General features: G+C 44.1%; 1 protein-coding gene across 1 annotated transcript in view; it reads left to right on the top strand.

Annotated features, from left to right (window-relative positions):
• Window positions 1-12961: 12961 nt before the first annotated feature.
• KIAA1549 (KIAA1549 ortholog) overlaps window positions 12962-18609 on the top strand; it is a 103885-nt gene continuing 98237 nt past the window's right edge. Inside the window, exon 1 of the mRNA XM_021692837.1 lies at window positions 12962-13062. Coding sequence (XP_021548512.1) covers window positions 12962-13062 — 101 coding nt within the window. The remainder of the gene's footprint in view (window positions 13063-18609) is intronic.

Genomic DNA, 18609 nt, shown 5'->3' with positions numbered 1-18609 from the left:
ACTGCACAGGGAGGGGTTATGAAGGGGTTGAGGAAGAGACTGAACTTTGTGGACCATCCACCCCTTTTATTTGCCCATACCATGTGGGATCTGCAGTGTTGCTGCAGTTTCCCGTGCTTACCACTTACATTCTTGGAGACTCTGAATCATAGGAGCCTATCTTCATAATGGTTTGATCTCTTCGGAAAATCCAGAAGGTACCTCCGCATGTCTTTCTAGTCCTACAGTGCTTTAGAAAGCATTTCTTGAGAAAAGCGCACTTACTATGGAAGGGAAAGCCTTACCCCAGAAGGTTCCAGATAAACTCCTGTGAGGTGCCCACCACTGTAGCTTGGATTCCAGCCTGGGGTGTCTGGGAGGTTCAGCCCCTTGCTGGTGTTAGAAACATTTTAGTCTGTGTTTTTTGACACATCATACTATCTCCTAAGCCACAGGGCTCCAGGGGACAAATTCTGTTTCTCCCGGACCCCAGTGGCCCAATAAGCCTTCAGCCAGTTGGAGTGGGGATATCACTCTAATTCCTGCCTTGATTCACCTATCTCGGATTAAGTTCTGTGGTATAAGCTGAAGCCTCTAACTGGACCAGGTCTTATCCATGTCAGGGGACCAGCAGTCTTCTCAATCTCTGCCCTGTAGTCCGGAGAACCGACCTGAAACCATGAGGCCATGACATTTGGAGTTGAAAATGGTTAGTCCTTGAGACTGGTGTTTAAAGAAGGGTCATATCTAATTCAGAGGCATGGTCCCCTGCAGTTGCTCTGTGTTCCTTACAAGTGGGGTTGGCTTATCTCCTTTGGCACAGCAGTCAGCTCTTAGGAATTTAACCAACTTATGACTCTTTGACGGTAAAATTTACATAACTGTATAAAGACATTTGTTAATGGATCCTCTAATCAAGAAAAATTAATGTCTCGGGGTGCCTGAGTGGCTCAGTTGATTAAGTGGCTGCCTTCGGCTCGGGTCATGATCCCGGGGTCCTGGGATCGAGCCCCACATCGGGCTTCCTGTTCAGCGGAGAGCCTGCTTCTCCCTCTCCCTCTGCCTGCCTCTCTGCCTACTTGTGCTCTCTCTCTATCTCTCTGTCAAATAAATAAATAAATAAAAACCTTTTAAAAAAAAAGATTATGATGTTTAAAAAAAAAAAATTAATGTCTCTAACTTAACATAAATTTATTTTTTTTTAAAGATTTTATTTATTTTTGTGAGAGAGAGAGAGCACATACAAGCAGGGGGAGAGGGGAGGGAGAAGCAGGCTCCTCGCTGATCAGGGAGCCCGATGTGGGGCTTGATCCCAGGACCCTGAGATCATGACCTGAGCCTAAGGCAGATGCTTAACCGACTGAGCCACCCAGGCGCCCCTTACCATAAATTTAAATCTTATTTTGCAACCAAACTTTCAAGACCTACTTCATGCTGAAATAACTGATAACCAACATCAGGGTTAAAAATGATCATAACAATGATTATAGTTTCTCCACTTATAAAATCTGGGTTTGAACTGCAGGCTTTTTATGGGAAATAAATAGATCTTGTGCCCTGTATGGTTTGGGTCTCTGCATCATGAATCCCCACTCCCTTTTTCTCATAGTGGGAACCCCGTTTGAATCATCTTTTTATTCCATGATGCCCACCTCGGTGTCTTGTACAAGTAGACGAATGAGTGAGTGAATGGGTGAATGGCACTTTTTCTAGTTGTTCATGGTCATGATTTGTGGTTGTCTTTTAGTTTTGATGGTTGGCTAGTTGCTGAGAGGGAGTGAATTAATATACACCAGGTTTTTGTAATACTATTAGGGTTGTTGGGTTCAAAAATTATGCATTAGAACTTTTATCAATAGTACAAAAGCAAATCTGCATTTCCTTAATAGTGTAGTTTGTACACCTACCTGGACAGGAGCAGCTTCTGAATCATACCACATTGTTTGGATCGTATTGGATCATTGCTGAGAGATCCAGTAGTGTCTGCCGTCCACGCTGGTTAGGTAGGGGTTGCTGGGCAGAAGCTGGTCCTCTCGGACCTGGGAGAGGAAGAGTGGCTGATGTGGGATAACAGAGCAGCAATAAAGTGAACTGGGATGAGAGAAATGCCATTTTAAGTGACCGTCCCAGGCAAAGTTGTCATCATGGGAGGCATGTGACAGATTGTAAAATAGTTCCTGACTCATAGAACTTTTCAGCTGGGGAGTTATATAAATAATCATTCATATATATATATATATATATATATATATATATATATATATATATATATGTCAATTTCTACTTCTGTGGCCTTGACAAGATGCCCCAGGGCCAGCACCTTCAGGATCCAGACTGTAGGAGTTGGAGACTGTTCCTATGGGGCACACCCAACAGGATGAGTATCAGCCTTTTTATTATTCTGTCAAGATTCAAATTTTGGGGAGAGAGGCTATGGCTTAGGATTGGTACCCCTTCCTTGGGCAGGAGAGAATGGGCCTCTTGGGTGACAGATGTACTTAGATCATGCACCATGGTGGAGGGAGCATCCCCAAAGCAAGAGTGGGGGAGTCTGAAACCAATGTCCACTCCCATGGCCTGCATGTGTGAGTCATGCAGGTGCAAATGTGCAAACCCATAATCAGAGATAAACATGCCTGGATATCCAGAGGAAGACAGTCATGCAGAGATGAGAGGAGTCAGAAATATGCATTAAGAGACATTGTCACAAATACAGAATATGCAAAGATACATGAGTATATAAAGCAGCATTGTGTGTTCAAGCATGTGGGTCAGTAGCCGTATGTACAGAGATGCACTTGTAGATGTATACGTGGAAATACATCCATAAATACAGACACGTGTCCATGGCAAAGTGTGTGGGTGCTTGGAGAGAAAATGAGCAGAGGAAGGGAGACTGAATAGCAGAGGTGGATAAAGGAGAGAGAGTAGAGGGGCAACAGAGGTGCTTGCTTTCACCAAGTAGTTGGTCAGGATTTATGACTTGACTTTGGATTTCTGCATGTGTTCTTCGTAGGCCTCCTGGCCCTGGCCCTTGTTAGTGTGCTTAGTTTATCTGATCAGAAGGGCAATGTGATGTCACAGACGGCAGTCTGCTTGTGGAGTCTTCGTTTTCCTTGGTCTGTTTGTATTAATGGAACAGCCTCTTCCCCTTTCCTGCCTCATTTTCTGCCTCTGCTCCCACCATACCGTCCTGACTGTGTGGCTGTTCCCCATAAGGGGAACCATGTTGAGTTCTTTTATGCCTCTGTGCCTTTGCACATGCTGTTCCTATACTGTTCCTTCTGCTTGGAATGCTCTTTCTTCTCATTTGCCTGATTCTACTCTTCTCTCAGAAATCGCAGGCCTGATGTCACCTCCTCCAGGAAGCCTTCCAGAAATCCCAGAATGGTTTAGACACCATCCCACCATGTGTATCCCTATTATAGCACTGACTACTCTGTGCTATAACTGTTTTTAACTAGATCGGAAGCTTCTGGAGGGTAGAGATGTGTATTTGTATCCTCACCATCTAGTGCTGTACCTGGTCCTCAATAAACATTTGTTGAATTGTTAAATGGATGATTGAAAGAATGATTCTATGGATGAATGAATGATTGTATTATAAATGAGCAAATGAACTAGAATAACTAATGACGTGGTGACTTTCGTAACCTGAACTTCATAAAACTGGGCTTCCTTTTATTTTTCGCTGCCTCTTACCTGTTTTCTCCTGTTGAATCATAATTCAGAGCTGCTTTGCATACCCCCGCTTCTTACTTGAAGATCTTAATCATGTGGTTAAACCTCAAAACTACATCTTGGGGCGCCTGGGTGGCTCAGTCGTTAAGCGTCTGCCTTCGGCTCAGGTCATGATCCCGGAGTTCTGGGATAGAGCCCCGCATCGGTCTCCCTGCTCGGTGGGAAGCCTGCTTCTCCCTCTCTCACTCCCCCTGCTTGTGTTCCCTCTCTCACTGTGTCTCTCTCTATCAAATAAATAAAAAAAAAATCTTTAAAAGAAACAAAAACCAAAAAAACCTCAAAACTACATCTTAAACCCCTGGAGATGATTGTCATTTAAAACTCAGTAGTATCTGAGTCTGAGTTTTCCTGGCATGCCCATTCCTTCTGTGTTGGGGTAAGAAAGGTTTATTTGTCTCTGATGACAAATAATACTCATTTACATATACTTTGTAAAATATGGAAATACATTTAGAAGAAAATAAAGATCTTTATTTCTATCACCTAACTATTTTGCAAAATGTTTGATGTATGTTTTTCTAGTCTTCTAGGAAATGTGCATACATGTATATATAATAGATTTGACTTTTTTCATAAAATGGGATCGTACTATCTATGTAATTTTGCATCTTGTAAATTTCACTTCCTGACAACCATTCCCAGTGCTATCACATATTCTCTAAATGTTTTTTGAGGAATGCATGGTATTCCTTTGTAGAGCAGAATTTTTCAAGTCATTCTTTAATTGTTTGGTATCTTTATTGGTACTTATTGTGGCTATTATATACGATGTTATGATGAACCACTTTGTACATAGATGTTTGAACTTTTTTTTTCTTTTAAAGATTTTATTTATTTATTTGAGAGAAAGAGAGAGCACACATGAGCAGGGGGGAGGGGCAGAAGCAGAGAGAGAAGCAGGTTCCCCGCTGAGCAGGGAGCCCAATGTGGGGCTCAATCCCAGGACTCTGGGATCATGACCTGAGCCCATGGCAGACGCTTAACCGACTGAGCCACCCAAGTGCCCCGATGTTTGAACTTCTGGTTATATCCTTTAGGATGGGTTTATAGAAGGAGAGTAACCGGGTCAAAAAGGATAGGCTTTAAAAGAAAAAATCCTGTGTGTGTGTATGAATGCATTCCAGAATAACTATTACAAAATATATCCTCTCTGTTGGGATTTTCAAAATAGATTTATGGTTTGTATAGTTGAGCTGTTTTCCAGAAAGAAGAGTATCTGGCCAGGACTTGTTTTTCCCAGCCCTGTTGTCTGGTCATGTACTGTTTCATCTCTCATTGTGAGCAGGTGTTTCCCCAGAAGGAGGTCACCACCCTATGCACACCTTTAAAGATCCAGAGCCCTGGAGACAGAAGGTGTTTGGCTTTGGGAATCTCGGCCACACTGGAGATGTGGGGGTGTTGTTTCCTGGGGCCTGATGGTGTGATCTAGAGGTGAGAGGAGGGGAGCTGGAGAACTGGGCCCTTTTCTGGGGCGTCCCATCTGCCATCACCCAGCGTTGACCCTCCTTTGTGCAGCGACTGTTTCCATTGTCTTTGTACTGCCTGTTGTACTAGTGATCGATCGATCGATCGATTATTGGGGTAAATATACACAACGCAAGATTTCCCACTTAACCATTTTTAAGTGCACAGTGCAGTGGTATGAAGTGCATTCACACTGTCGTGCAGCCATCTCCAGAATTTAATCATCTCTTACCGCAACCCTTATAGTGACTTATTTTCTTTCTTTTTTTTTTTTTTTTAAAGATTTTATTTATTTATTTGACAGAGACACAGCGAGAGAGGGAACACAAGCAGGGGGAGTGGGAGAGGGAGAAGCAGGCTCCCCGCAGAGCAGGGAGCCCGACGCGGGACTCGATCCCAGGACCCTGTGACCATGACCTGAGCCGAAGGCAGTCACTCAACCGACTGAGCCATCCAGGCGCCCTAGTGACTTATTTTCAATTCTGAGCAGCTCAGGGTCAGGGACTGTGTCTCAGGATCACAGAAATCTGGGGCTGTCTGTGGCACAGAGTAGGAGTCTGTCAGGGTTGATAAAGAGAGGGCAGAGCCTCTCTTTATCTGTACGTTAAATAGGTACAGATCCCTTATGGGGAATCAGGCAAATGAGAAGAAAGAGCATTCCAAGCAGAAGGAACAGTATAGGAACAGCATGTGCAAAGGCACAGAGGCATAAAAGAACTCAACATGGTTCCCCTTATGGGGAACAGCCACACAGAAGAGCTGGCTGTACGTTTGGGGTCTTCCCCGTTGCTGTGTGTGACAGTGTCCGCCTCTGCCATGGCCCCCTGACTCCGCTGTTCTAGAATTAGACTGCACAAGTGCCCTCTGCTTGTGCTTTTTTTTTCTTTTTAAGATTTTATTTATTTATTTGTGTGTGTGTGTGAGAGAGAGAGCACAAGCAGGGGGAATGGCAGGGAGAGGGAGAAGCAGGCTCCCCGCTGCGCAAGGAGCCCAAAGCAGGACTCGATCCCAGGACCCTGGGATCATGACCTGAGCCAAAGGCAGACGCTTAACCGACTGAGCCACCACCCACCCGTCCCTGCTTCCTCTTCTTTTAGCCATTTCTGTCCACTTCATTCATTTGCCCTTACTAGGAACTAATTTTTATTCTTATCAATCTGAGTTTTTATGTATACACCTTGTTTTCCTGCTTAGATGATTTACTCCTGGGCAGCATAAAGCCTTGCACAATCGTAATATTACTGCTGATTACTGATATAATAGTTCATTGAAGCTAATGGACCATTAATTTTCTGTACCTCTGAGAAAGCAATGTCATGAATCAAAAAACACTGCCATTTAAACCATGACACACCATTGGTTCTAAATGCACCCTCATTTCACGTATCTCAGAATGTGAAAAAAAAATGTGTTTTTGAACGGATGAATCACAGTGAGAAATAAGTGCTTGTTTCATGTTTTGTTTCTTTGTGTATATCTGTATTATGTGAAAGACAGATGAGAACATTTATAAATATTCGAGGCAATGGCTTTAAGATTTTATTTCATGAAAATTCCTAATTAAATTTCCATTGATTCTCTTCTTGAGAATGTAAATCATATAACGTTCCCTTTGATTTTAGCCCTCCATTCTTTCTTAAGGTGGCTGTCCTCATTTTGTTTCACTTGTGTTTCTTTCATATTTTTGTTTTTACTACAGATTTTTCAGCTTATTCATTCTGGTTCTTTTTTTTTTTTTTGTCTGAGTTTCCTATGGGAAGGGTGACCCTTGTTTTAAAGGCCTCCTAGAACCTTCTTGAGTATTTTTTTCAGGGTCCAAAAGAGTCTTACAATTATCACAAAGTGACAGAAGTGATAAGAGCAAGTGTTAATGTCTTTAATGTCAAGTGCAAATTTCAGTGGCTGAAAAATTCCTTTTTCAGACTAGAGTATGAATATTTTGCTAAAGTGGCCCATTAGATGATGATTATATTAGTAGCTGGTTGGATCTTCAGGTCCTGGGAATTCACATCAACAATTTACAGTTCCTGCTGCTTAACTCTGGGTAGGCTTCGTGAACACCACTTGATCTATAGTGGCCTTAATTTATTCTGGGAACTACATTTTTTTTTTTTAAATTATACTGCTGAGAAGAGCAGGAACAAGAAAGCATGTTTGTTTTTATGTGCCCTCAAACCTATTTCTGCTTAAGCTTCTTGATTATTAACTCACTTGCCTTAGCTTGATTTCTTTTATGTGCCTAATCTTGTTTACACCCAGACCCTGAATTCTTTTTTTTTTTTTTTTTTTAAAGATTTTATTTATTTATTTGAGGCAGAGAGAATGAGAGGGAGGAGGGTCAGAGGGAGAAGCAGACTCCCCGCCGAGCAGGGAGCCCGATGCGGGACTCCATCCCGGGACTCCAGGATCACGACCCGAGCCGAAGGCAGTCGCCCAACCAACTGAGCCACCCAGGCGCCCCAGACCCTGAATTCTTATTTTTCTAGGCCATATTATTAATAATTATACAAATAGCTGGCATGTGTTTTGAAAGCTCACCTCGTTTTTGTTCAATGGCTCCTGACCTTGGGCACATTAAATCACCTGGGAAAGTTTAAACTTCCGGCCCATACCCAGACATATGAAGTTAGAATCCCAGAGTAGAACCCGGGCATCATATCACAGCCATGCATTATCTCATTTAATCTGTCTGATGACGCTGTGAGGCATACATTCTTTTCCTTATTTTATAGACGGAAACACCGAGGACAGGATTGAGTAACCCAACATTCGTGGAGACTCAAATCCAGTCTGTCGGATTCCAGAGACAGTTCTTTCCATACGTATTAGTTATGCGTTGGCACCAGATAGTCTCATTAGAACAAAGCAATTATGTTCTGCAGTATTTATAAAGGTAACTCTTTACTATCACTTCATGAATAGTTTCATAGTCCTGGCCTTTGTACAGGCATATATTGTGTTCTTTTCTCTTGTAATGGGCTCTTCAGGATGTATTAAATTTCCACCGGTTCAGGAGTATTCACCAAATAGGCATTTTATTAGCTCAGATTGTCCTGAATGATCCTGGAGGAATGACTTGTTCTGTTTGTAGTACTTAAATCGGTTGTTTGGTGGAGAGAGCAGTGTTACCATCCAACAAGTGGGTTTATAGAGTGAGCTGGTGATAGTTGTTCATTCGAGTGGCTCCCAGAACCCCAGGGATGGACATAAACAGTCCCGAGGGCCGGCCTTGTGAGTGTAAACCCACCAGAGAGGAAATGCGGAGAAGAGATGCTAATCGCGCATTCCAGGAAATGCCCAGGGAAGGAAAAGGGCAAGGAAAAAAAAAGAGAGAAATAGGGGCTGGGGCAGCAACAGGGTTAAGGACAGAATGTTCTAGGGACGGAAGGCCTCTGATGTTTGAAGGAGAGAAGATTTTAAGGAGGAAGAGAGATGAAGCTGGGGGTGGAGGGAAGGTCCCGTGAGCCTGCATTCTGTGATGCCATGTTTGGCTTCAGAGAGGAAGATGTGTAAGTAGGTGGGTAGGGGAGAGGTGCACCTGACCTTGGGGATGATGAAGGAGTGATAGGGAGGTAACTGGGTGCACAAGTGGGCCAAGGTGAGGGTGAAGGTGGTGGGGACATTATGGGAGATGGTGCTGATAATTTAACAAAGCGGGAGAGACGATCTGGTGAGAGGGGGTGGCTTCAACTCCAGCCAGAACAGGAGGACAGCAGCCCTAGGGAGGAAGAGGATCAGGGAGCTGGTGGGCGGGTCGCCTCTGCCCTCCGCAGCGCAATAAGGCGGGGGAGGCACAGCACTGAAGGTAATTTGGAAGTGATTATTCTTGTGCTAAACGGTCTTTAGATGATAAGAGGCCCCTAAGGCATTTCAATATAATTCAGATTCCAGAGGTGTTTCCATACAGGTTTTTAAGAATTCATCTAATCAAAGCATTAAGGCTCACAAAGCATATTCTCTTTTCTGGAAGACTAGTAAGGCTGGAAGGAAGATTATAGGCAACCTTTCCCTTTTGGAACAGCTTAGCTGAGTGGCTTAACTAGCTGACCAGCTTAGTTGGAGTGTTTGGTGGGTCTGTTAGAAGTGTTTTAAGGGTTTTGCAAATTTGATAGAAGTATAGTTTTTGAAATTTTTTATATCTCTATACCTTTTACTTGTATCTTGAGGTATGATATAATATTATTATATATGTTATGTACGTATATATATGTACTCTTACCATAGCTCAATGAATTTGCCCAGACTGAACACAGTTATATAACAATACTGAGATCAAGAAACAGAACATTACCTGCCCTTCAGAAAGGCTCCTCACCCCCTCTACCCCTTCTTTTTCCAGTCTCAAACCCCTCCCAGCAAGGCAATCCTCATCCTGACCTCTAACAGCCAAAGTACTAAATTAGTGTGTGCAATCATGTCAGACACAAATTTGAATACGATGGGGACCACCAGAGTGTTAGCTTATGTGGCTGGGGTAACTTTGTTTTTGTGCAGATCTTAAAATAAGATGGCTTTAGCCATCTTCTTGAAAATGTGGCATGAATTAGGAGGATTGTGGCTTGGCACAGTCTGGTGACTTCAGATCTGCTCTCTGCTCTCTTGACCTTGCATAAGCTGCCCCCAGTTCCTGTGCTGGCTCCTAGGGCTGGCTCAGATGTGTTTGCTTAGTGTGTGTGACACATCCATGGGTCTCTGGGAGCCTGGTGTGCTACGGGCAATTCTGGGGTTTGTCTCAGATCCTTGGTGCCCCTGGGCCTCTGCATTCATTCCAGGGAACACAAGTGATTGTTAGGTTACTTAAGGAACTCTTAATCTTTTTATTATTTTTTTATTTTTTAAATAAAAATTTAATGCTAGTATAGTTAATGTACAGTGTTATATTAGTTTCAGGCGTACAGTATAGTGATTCACCAATTCTATACATTATGCAGTGCTCACTATGGTAAGTGTACTCCTAATCCTCATCACCTGTTTCACCCCTCCCCCCCACCTCCCCTCTGGTAACCATCAGTTTGTTCTCTGTAAGTTGAGTCTGTTTTTGGTTTCTCTCTTTTTTTTTCCTTGTTCATTTGTTTGTTTCTTAAATTCCACATATGAGTGAAATCATGAGGTATTTGTCTTTCTCTGCCTGACTTATTTCACTTACCATTATACCCTCTAGATCTGTCCATGTTGTTGCAAATGGCAAGATTTCTTTCTTTTTTATGGCTGAGTAGTAATTCCTGTGTGTGTGTGTGTGTGTGTGTGTGTATCACTTCTTTATCCCTTCATCTATTGGTGGACACTTGGGCTGCTTCCGAAATTGGGCTGTTGTGGAGTAATGCAGCAATAAACAGGGGTGCATATATCTTCTCAAATTAGTGTTTTCATATTCCTCAGGTGAATACCCAGTAGTGGAATTACTGGATCATATGGTAATTCTATTTTTAATGTTTTGAGGAGCCTCCAGACTGTTTTTCCCAGTGGCTGCACCAGTTTGCGTTCCCACCAACAGTGTAGGAGGGAGGAACTCTTCAATCTTAGGGCAAACATTTCCTGGTGCTCCTGTTTTGAGTTTTGAGCCTGAAGAAGTAGGCTCGTTGGCCTGCAGACTTATTTATTTTTAAATGTTGAAAGACTCACCAACGTTTAAAAACTGAGATTTCACAACAAAATGTGGATTCCAGTCTTATCTTGAGGTAACTGAATAGGCAGCCTCACCAAGCCCACTTTTATGAACCGTGGCCCATGCTGAGGATGCTTCTTGGCAGCCCCCTTTGCTTGACCTCACGCCCCTTATTTTATAGAGATTCACTCCTAGTCCTCTTTTCTCCCTGGCTTCTCTAGGCACGTGTGTTTAAGAGCCTTCTGAGGTTGCAAAGTGAGGAGTTCAAGAAATGTTACAACTTTTTGTTAAGTTTGTTTCAGAGCATTCTCAGTATTGAGCAGCTTAACTATTTTTCAGCAAGTATGTATCTAAATCATGGATCACAAGCTTCCAGCCAGAATCAGCAGACATGGTATGGTATTTTGTTACTTTAAAACTTTTATTAATCTAACTTTTATTGAATAGGTTATACTTTCACATGGTTCAAAGTTTAAAAGGTATAGGTCACAAACTCAGATGTCTGCAGAGAGGAGCCAGGCAGAGAATAAATAAATGAAGCAGGCTGGTGGCACAGTGATCAAAGGACAGTAGGGGATAGTGGGGCCTGTGGAGAAATGCCCTTTTAGGCATTACAATTTTATTTTATTTTATTTTAAAAAAGATTTTATTTATTTACTTGAGAGAGAGAGAGAGATAGCGAGAGAGAGCAGGAGCAGGGGGGGGTGAGGGAGAAGCAGGCTCCCTGCCGAACAGGGAGCCGGATTTGGGACTCGATTCCTATGACTTGAGCCAAAGGCAGACGCTTAACCGACTGAGCCACCCAGGCACCCCTAGGCATTAAATTTTAAAAACTATGTGCAGGGCACCTGGGTGGCTCAGTTGTTTAGGCGGCTGCCTTCGGCTCAGATCATGATCCTGGAGTCCCGGGATCGAGTCCCGCATCGGGCTCCTGCTCAGCAGGGAGTCTGCTTCTCCCTCTGACTCTCCCCCTCTCATGCTCTCTCTCTATCACTATCTCTCAATAAATAAATAAAAACCTTTAAAAAAATATGTGCAAATGTTGGTAAGAGTCTGAAAGTGATTGCCTGGGGGTTAGGAATTGGGGATGTGGGACTGACTAGAAGGTGCATGAGAGAACTTTCTGGGCTGATGGAAATGTTCTGTATCTTGCTTTAGGTAGTGGCTACCTGTGTACTTTGATCAGATAAACTTCCTCAAATAAATTCAAAAGGCACAAATTACAAATAGCAAAGTGTCCCTCCCACCTTCTTACCTGGCCACCTAATTTCCCTCCTTGAAGGGTATCAGTGTCTTCTGTATCCTTCCAGAGATTAATGCAAATGCAAACAAAATGTGTGTGTGTGCGCGCGTTGCGTGCATCCCTTTACACAGACGACTTTCCATGTTCACTGTTCTTTCCTTTTTCACTCAAGAACCTATCTTAGAGATTAGATTAATACTTAAGGAGCCTCCTCATATTCTGTTGCATATATTGCATTTCTGGAGGAAGTTTAGACTAATTTGAATCTGGGGGTTTGAGGTCAGGGGTGCGCTGTCTAGGTCCCCTGAAGCCCTACCATTCCACATAGCCTCCCCCTGTGCTGCTTTGTGGTGATGGGTGCTCCCTGATGGGTCCTAAAGGCATATATGCGTTTGCTCTGCAAGTCCAGCCATTCTGCAGTCCTGACCTAAGTCCTGCTGGTGCTATGAAGGCCTTCCCCAAGCGTATCTCATGGTACTTTTGGAAATTCTGTTGCTCTTGCAGTCACACTTAATTGTCTTGCCACCCCAAGAATTTTCAAGTTCTTTGTGGCTATTTTTTTTTAATGTTTCTATGGCACCTAGGAATTTACTTGGTACCTGGTAGATACTCAATAAATAAGCGTTGACCCAATGAGACTAGATGATTTGACCTTTATTAACTCGGAGTTGGTGGGCCTTTTGAATGGTAGTGAAGACGTCAGAGAAGTCCTGCAGGTTTGTCTCTTTATTGGATGATGAGACAGCCATATAGGCTTATGGTCTCCAGAGTGGGGCCAGGAGAAAAATATGAGAAGTTTAGCTTATTTTTAAAAATATCTATTTTGTATATAAAAATCGAGATGATGTTTTATCATCAGTCATGTATGGGTTGACCCTGACGCCCTCGTTTGGTGGGTATGACAGAGGGCTTCGCATCACATACGGAGCATGAAGTATAGGAACACTGGGGATGGAAACAATGGCAGTGGGTCCGTTCTGTTTGCTGCCTTCCAGCAGCTTGGGGTGGACGGAGGTGTGGGAATGCTCTGGTAAGTGGATTTTCAAATTATATATAAACAAATTTTCCCTAGTAGACCAGTGGCTTAAACTGACTTGTTCAAGGGCGTGGAGACTTACAGAGCGTAATTTAACAGTGCAAACAGGTGAGCAGGAACGCTGAGCCCACGCCGCTCCTGTTCCCTGCTGAGCTCTTCAGCCTGGTCACCTGCCCGGCAGACAGTGACAGAATCTCTGTGGTCTCCCAGGGCTGCCCACACAAAGTACTCCAAGCTGGCTGAAAGCCACGGAAAGGTACCGGCTCCCTATAGAAACTGTTTCCAAAGAAGGTCATGTCTGGAGGTCCTGGGGGTAAGAACTTCAACATATTTTTTGGCGGGGGGACGCAATTCCACCTGTAAGAGTATTTTATATGATGTAGTAAGAAATTGGCCCCTGAATATTGATACTGAATAATGTCATTTATCACATGTTTACATCATTCTTTTATTATTTATTTATTTATGTTTACATCATTCTCTTAAAATGTGCTTGTGTGTGGAGTGCCTGGGTGGCTCAGTTGGTTAAGCATCCCACTCATGAACTCAGCTCAGGTCTTGATCTCAGGGTTGTGAGTTCAAACCCTGTGTTGGGCTCCATGCTGGGCGTGGAGCCTACTTAAAAGAAAATGTGGTTTTGTGTATGATTTGTAAGATTCATAATATTAAAACAGTAGGCTTTGTGTGGGGTTTTAAAAAGCACGTGAGTAGAGGTGTGCTTGGGAATTTTTTTTTTTTTTAGGATTTTATTTATTGGGGCACCTGGGTGGCTCAGATGGTTAAGTGTCTGCCTTTGGCTCGGGTCATGATCCCAGCGTCCTGGGATCGAGTCCCGCATCAGGCTCCCTGCTAGGCGGGGAGTCTGCTTCTCCCTCTCCCTCTGCCTCTCCCCCCCCCCCTTACTCTCATGAATTAAAAAAAAAAAAGATTTTATTTATTTGACAGAGAGAGACACAGCGAGAGAGGGAACACAAGCAGGGGGAGTGGGAGAGGGAAAAGCAGGCTTCCTGCTGAGCAGGGAGCTCAATCCCAGGAGCCTTGGATCATGACCTGAGCCGAAGGCAGACACTTAACTACTGAGCCACCCGGGCACCCCTGCTTGGGAATTTTTTAATGGGGAGTGTGTGACCTGTCAGTTTGGAGACCACCACCTGGGCTGGAGGCTGGCAAACCCATGTGTAGATTCCCGTTCTGTGTCCTACTATTGGATGGCCCTCGTGGATTCCTTAACCTCTCTAGCTTTAGTTTCTTCATTTGCAGAATGGGTTATTGGGAAAATTAAGTGCTCTAATCCCTGAAAGGTGCTTAGCACAAAACTTGGCTGACAGGAGACAGTCAGGAAATATTAGCCATCACCAATGTTAATAAATGGGGTTTTGTGGCTTTTCATTTCATCTCAGGGAAATTGATCAGCACAGGGGCCACAAATCACTCAAGGAACACAGCTGGATAAATCGTGATTCTATACTAACAACCTTAAAAACAGGGAGATCGTGTAAAAGGGAGTGAGAGAGTTCACTTTTAGTCCCTCCCGCTTGGTGTGAACACGTCGATAAACCCAAGTGAACGTCCTCCTGTGCTTTTCCGGGACCAGTTGGGAGTGGGGCTGCCGAGGGTGCCTTGGGGGTTGTTCGCAGGTCCTCATCTGCTGCTCTTCCCAGGCTGCCCCGGTAAAGATGCAGCACATCGGTGGTTCTCAGCTGGGTAGGGCCACCTGCGGAGGCATTTTTTGTTGTCACTGTCGAATAGGGGGCACATTACAGACGCCGATGGGTCAGGGATTATTCCAGACAGCTGGTGACCTCTACATGTCCCTGTGTAGGACTGCTATAAGGCCTTTATTTATTTATTTATTTATAAGCTAAAGTTCTGTTTTAGAATACCTTTGGTCTCTGAGAGATTTTCTTCCTGTCCCTATAGCCTAGCAAAAGAAGGAGTCATTGTATCATGACAGTAAAGTAGTTTAAAATTCTCGCTGAGGATGCCCCGTGTTCCTTTTTTAAATGGTGTCAGTAATCAAGACTCTCTTTCTCTTAGAGGCCACTGATGCCTCTAGAGAAATCAACCAAGGCTTACATACCAGCAGAAAAAAAAACCATTTTTTAAAAGAACAAATTATAACCAGTGTTTAAAAGCAGAGAATAAAAAGCCCCACTCGGTAAATGTAACAATGAATATAATATGTTATTTGGTTTCATATTCTTGTGCTGAACCAGTGGAGAAAAGGGAGAAGACAAGAGGCAGATGAGCACACAAGCGCTATGGAGAAGCTGGTGAAGGATGGGGAGAGATGGGGGGGGGAGTGACAAGGGGGAGGGAGGTTAGTAAGAGATGGGGGAACTAGCTTACAAAGTGTTCTTTGCCAAAATTGCTGTTGATCCAGACTGGAGGTACATTTCAAAATTGCCACTCATATAAAAAAATTTATAATCTTATTTAAAAATTGGTTTTTTTTTTTTTTATTTGACAGAAAGAGAGAGAGAGAGAGAGCACACAAGCAGGGGAAGCAGCAGGTGAGAAGGAGAGGGAGAAGCAGACTCCCCGCTGAGCAGGGAGCCCGATACGGGGCTCGATCCCAGGACCCTGGGATCATGACCTGAGCCAAAGGCAGTTGCTTAACCGACTGAGCCACCCAGGTGCCCCTAAAAATTGGTTCATCTTAAAGGATGCTTTTAATATGTCTAGAAGAAACTGTGTTAGTAGTCTGGTTTTAAAGTGGAGATGGTCAGAAATCAATCACAGTCTTTGGGCCAGATGGCGCGTGTGAGTTCAGGCTTTAAATATGAACTGTACTTTGTTTTTTAATTTTTTTTTTAAAGATTTTATTTATTTGACAGAGAGAGACACAGCGAGAGAGGGAACACAAGCAGGGGGAGTGGGAGAGGGAGAAGCAGGCTTCCCGCCGAGCAGGGAGCCCGATGCGGGGCTCGATCCCAGGAGCCTTGGATCATGACCTGAGCCGAAGGCAGACGCTTAACGACTGAGCCCCCCGGGCGCCCCGAACTGTACTTTAAATACCTGAAATTAACAGATGAAGTACAAACATAGAAAACCAAAAAGTCTCATCAGTCTCGAAAGCAAGGTAACCACTCTGTGGACCAGAAGTGGCACAGGACTGCAAATAGCAGGACCAAGGTCAGCTTCTGCCTGGTGGAGGGGCTTGACTGAGCAAATGCCACTGAGCGCTAATGCAGCAGATGCTAACAGCTCAGGGAGAGCACCCAGACGGCGGCTGTCAGCATATAGTAAGGAGGTGATTAACACCTTTCTTTTGAGAAGCTCTGGGAACTGGCTGGAAGGACAAGGATGGGAGTCTTAGAGGTGCTGCTAACGCACTGGGTTCCTGGGTCCCATCCTCTTGGAAAGCCTGGGGAAAGGCCTGGAAATCCATATTTTTGTTTATTTATTTATTTTTAAAAGGTTTTATTTATTTATTTGACAGAGAGAGAGCGCACGAGCAGGGAGAATGGGAGGCAAGGGAGAGGGAGAAGCAGGCTTCCCGCCGAGCAGGGAGCCTGATGCGGGGCTCGATCCCAGGACCCTGGGATCATGACCTGAGCCGAAGGCAGACGCTTAACGACTGAGCCACCCAGGCACCCCTGGAAATCCATACTTTTTAAAAGATCTTCAGGAGATTCTGAGAGCAGGACCACGCGGAGCAACACTGCGGTGATCGGAAAGTTGGCTTCAGGATAGCAAGCTTACCAGTTAAACTGGCATAAGGATGTTTCACTTGTACCCAGGACCTCTTTGTATTTGAGCCCTTGAATTGATTGCTTTAACATTATCGTAAAATACACATAACCGAAAATTGCCATTTTAATTATTTTAAAGTGCAATTTGGTGGCGTTAGGGATATTCACAGTGTTGTGCAACCATCACTCCCGCCCCCACCCCCGGCAGCCACTAATCTGCTTTCTGTTTCTCTGGGTTTGCTGATTCTAGTTATTTCATGCAAATGGAATCATACAATATGTGTTTTGTGTGTGTGTGTGTCTGGCTGCTTTCACTTAGCGTAATGTTTTCAAGGTTCATCTGTGTCGGAGAATGTATGAGTCCTTCATTCGTTTTTATGGCTGAATTATATTGCATTGTATGAGTGTACCACGTTTTGTCTCTGCATTAGTTGATGGATATTTGGGTCATTTGCACCTATTGACTGTTGTTAATAGCGCTGCTGTGAGCATTCCTGTACAAGTTTTTGTTTGAACACCTGTCTCCAGTTCTTTTGGGTATATTCCGAGGAGTGGAATTACTGGGTCCTACGGTAATTCTGTGTTTAACTTGTTGAGCACCTGTGAAACTCTTTTTTTTTTTTTTTTTAAATAGGACTCTCCTAATGGGTGTGAATTGGTATCTCATGGTAGTTTCTCTAATGACTAATGACATTGAACATCGTTTCCTGTGCTTGTTGGCAGTTATATTGCTTTTAAGTTCAAATGTATTCAGGTGGGTGTTGTTTGCATCATGCGGGGTAGTCCTTTTGTATGTTGTGACTGAAGATGCAGACAGACTGGAGTCCTAGTCCTGACTCTCTTGCTGGGCTTGGGGCAAGCTAGAACTCTCTGTGCCTGCCTTCCTGTCGCTGAAGCACTGAGGGGACCTTTCCTACCTTCCCGACAGGGCTAGGTGAGAGTGCAGGGGTATGTGTGAACCATCTAGGAACAGAGGGAGCTCTTCGTCATCATCATTTTCACAGATGAGGAGATCTCTTCTTATATTCATGCTTCTTTCTTGTGGGTCTAACTGCAGTCCTCGGTGATTGAAGAGAGACTGCCCGGAGGGACACATTTTAGTGGCCTGTCCACTGTGTGAGGCCCCAGGGAGCCATTTCTGAGTTGCTGGGGGAAGCAGGTCCTTTGGTCCTTTGTATTCCTGCTTGGGTTTTCCTGCTTCAGGCCCCACCTCCCGTTTCCCCTTGCAGGTAAGGCAGTGAATGTATTATGGGCACACTGCCCAGGAAAGCTCACCCCTGGGAAAGTTCCCAACCCTTTCACGGATCCCTTCTTGGGGCCTCCCCATGGGCCTCAGCATCCTTAACCAAGTACAGAGTCTTCCCGTGGCATTACTCCTGTGCAGTCCTGATGCGAGCTGACCCTGGAAGCTCTTTTCAACGCCCCTATGGATATAGGGTCCGAGACGTTATCCTTACTGTGTCGTTCTTTTACATACTGTGTAATGCACCCCAAGTTGATAGGCCTGTGTTGGGATGCCATGAGCCTAGTTTTCAAGTTGGGAAGCCATTTTTAATGAATAGAATTCTGGTTTGTTGTGTAATTATAAAGACTTTTGTGCATAGCTATTCAAGAATGATAATCTGGAAATGTCCCTTGAAAACTCTTGCGTGCAATTTAAGATCCATCGCCCCAGAGAGGTAGTGTGGTGCTGTGGAGAGAGCAAGTGGTTTTGGCAGCAGAGGGATCAGCTGGCACAGAGGGGTGGTTATCGAGGACACAATCCTGTAGGCTCAGTTGACCAGTTGGCCATTGCAACATTTTTTCTTTATTGTGGTAAGATACACAGAACATACAATTTACCATT

Source organism: Neomonachus schauinslandi, chromosome 12, assembly GCF_002201575.2.
Source record: "Neomonachus schauinslandi chromosome 12, ASM220157v2, whole genome shotgun sequence".
Taxonomy (NCBI): Eukaryota; Metazoa; Chordata; class Mammalia; order Carnivora; family Phocidae; genus Neomonachus; species Neomonachus schauinslandi.
This window is presented reverse-complemented; position numbering and strand designations above follow the sequence as displayed.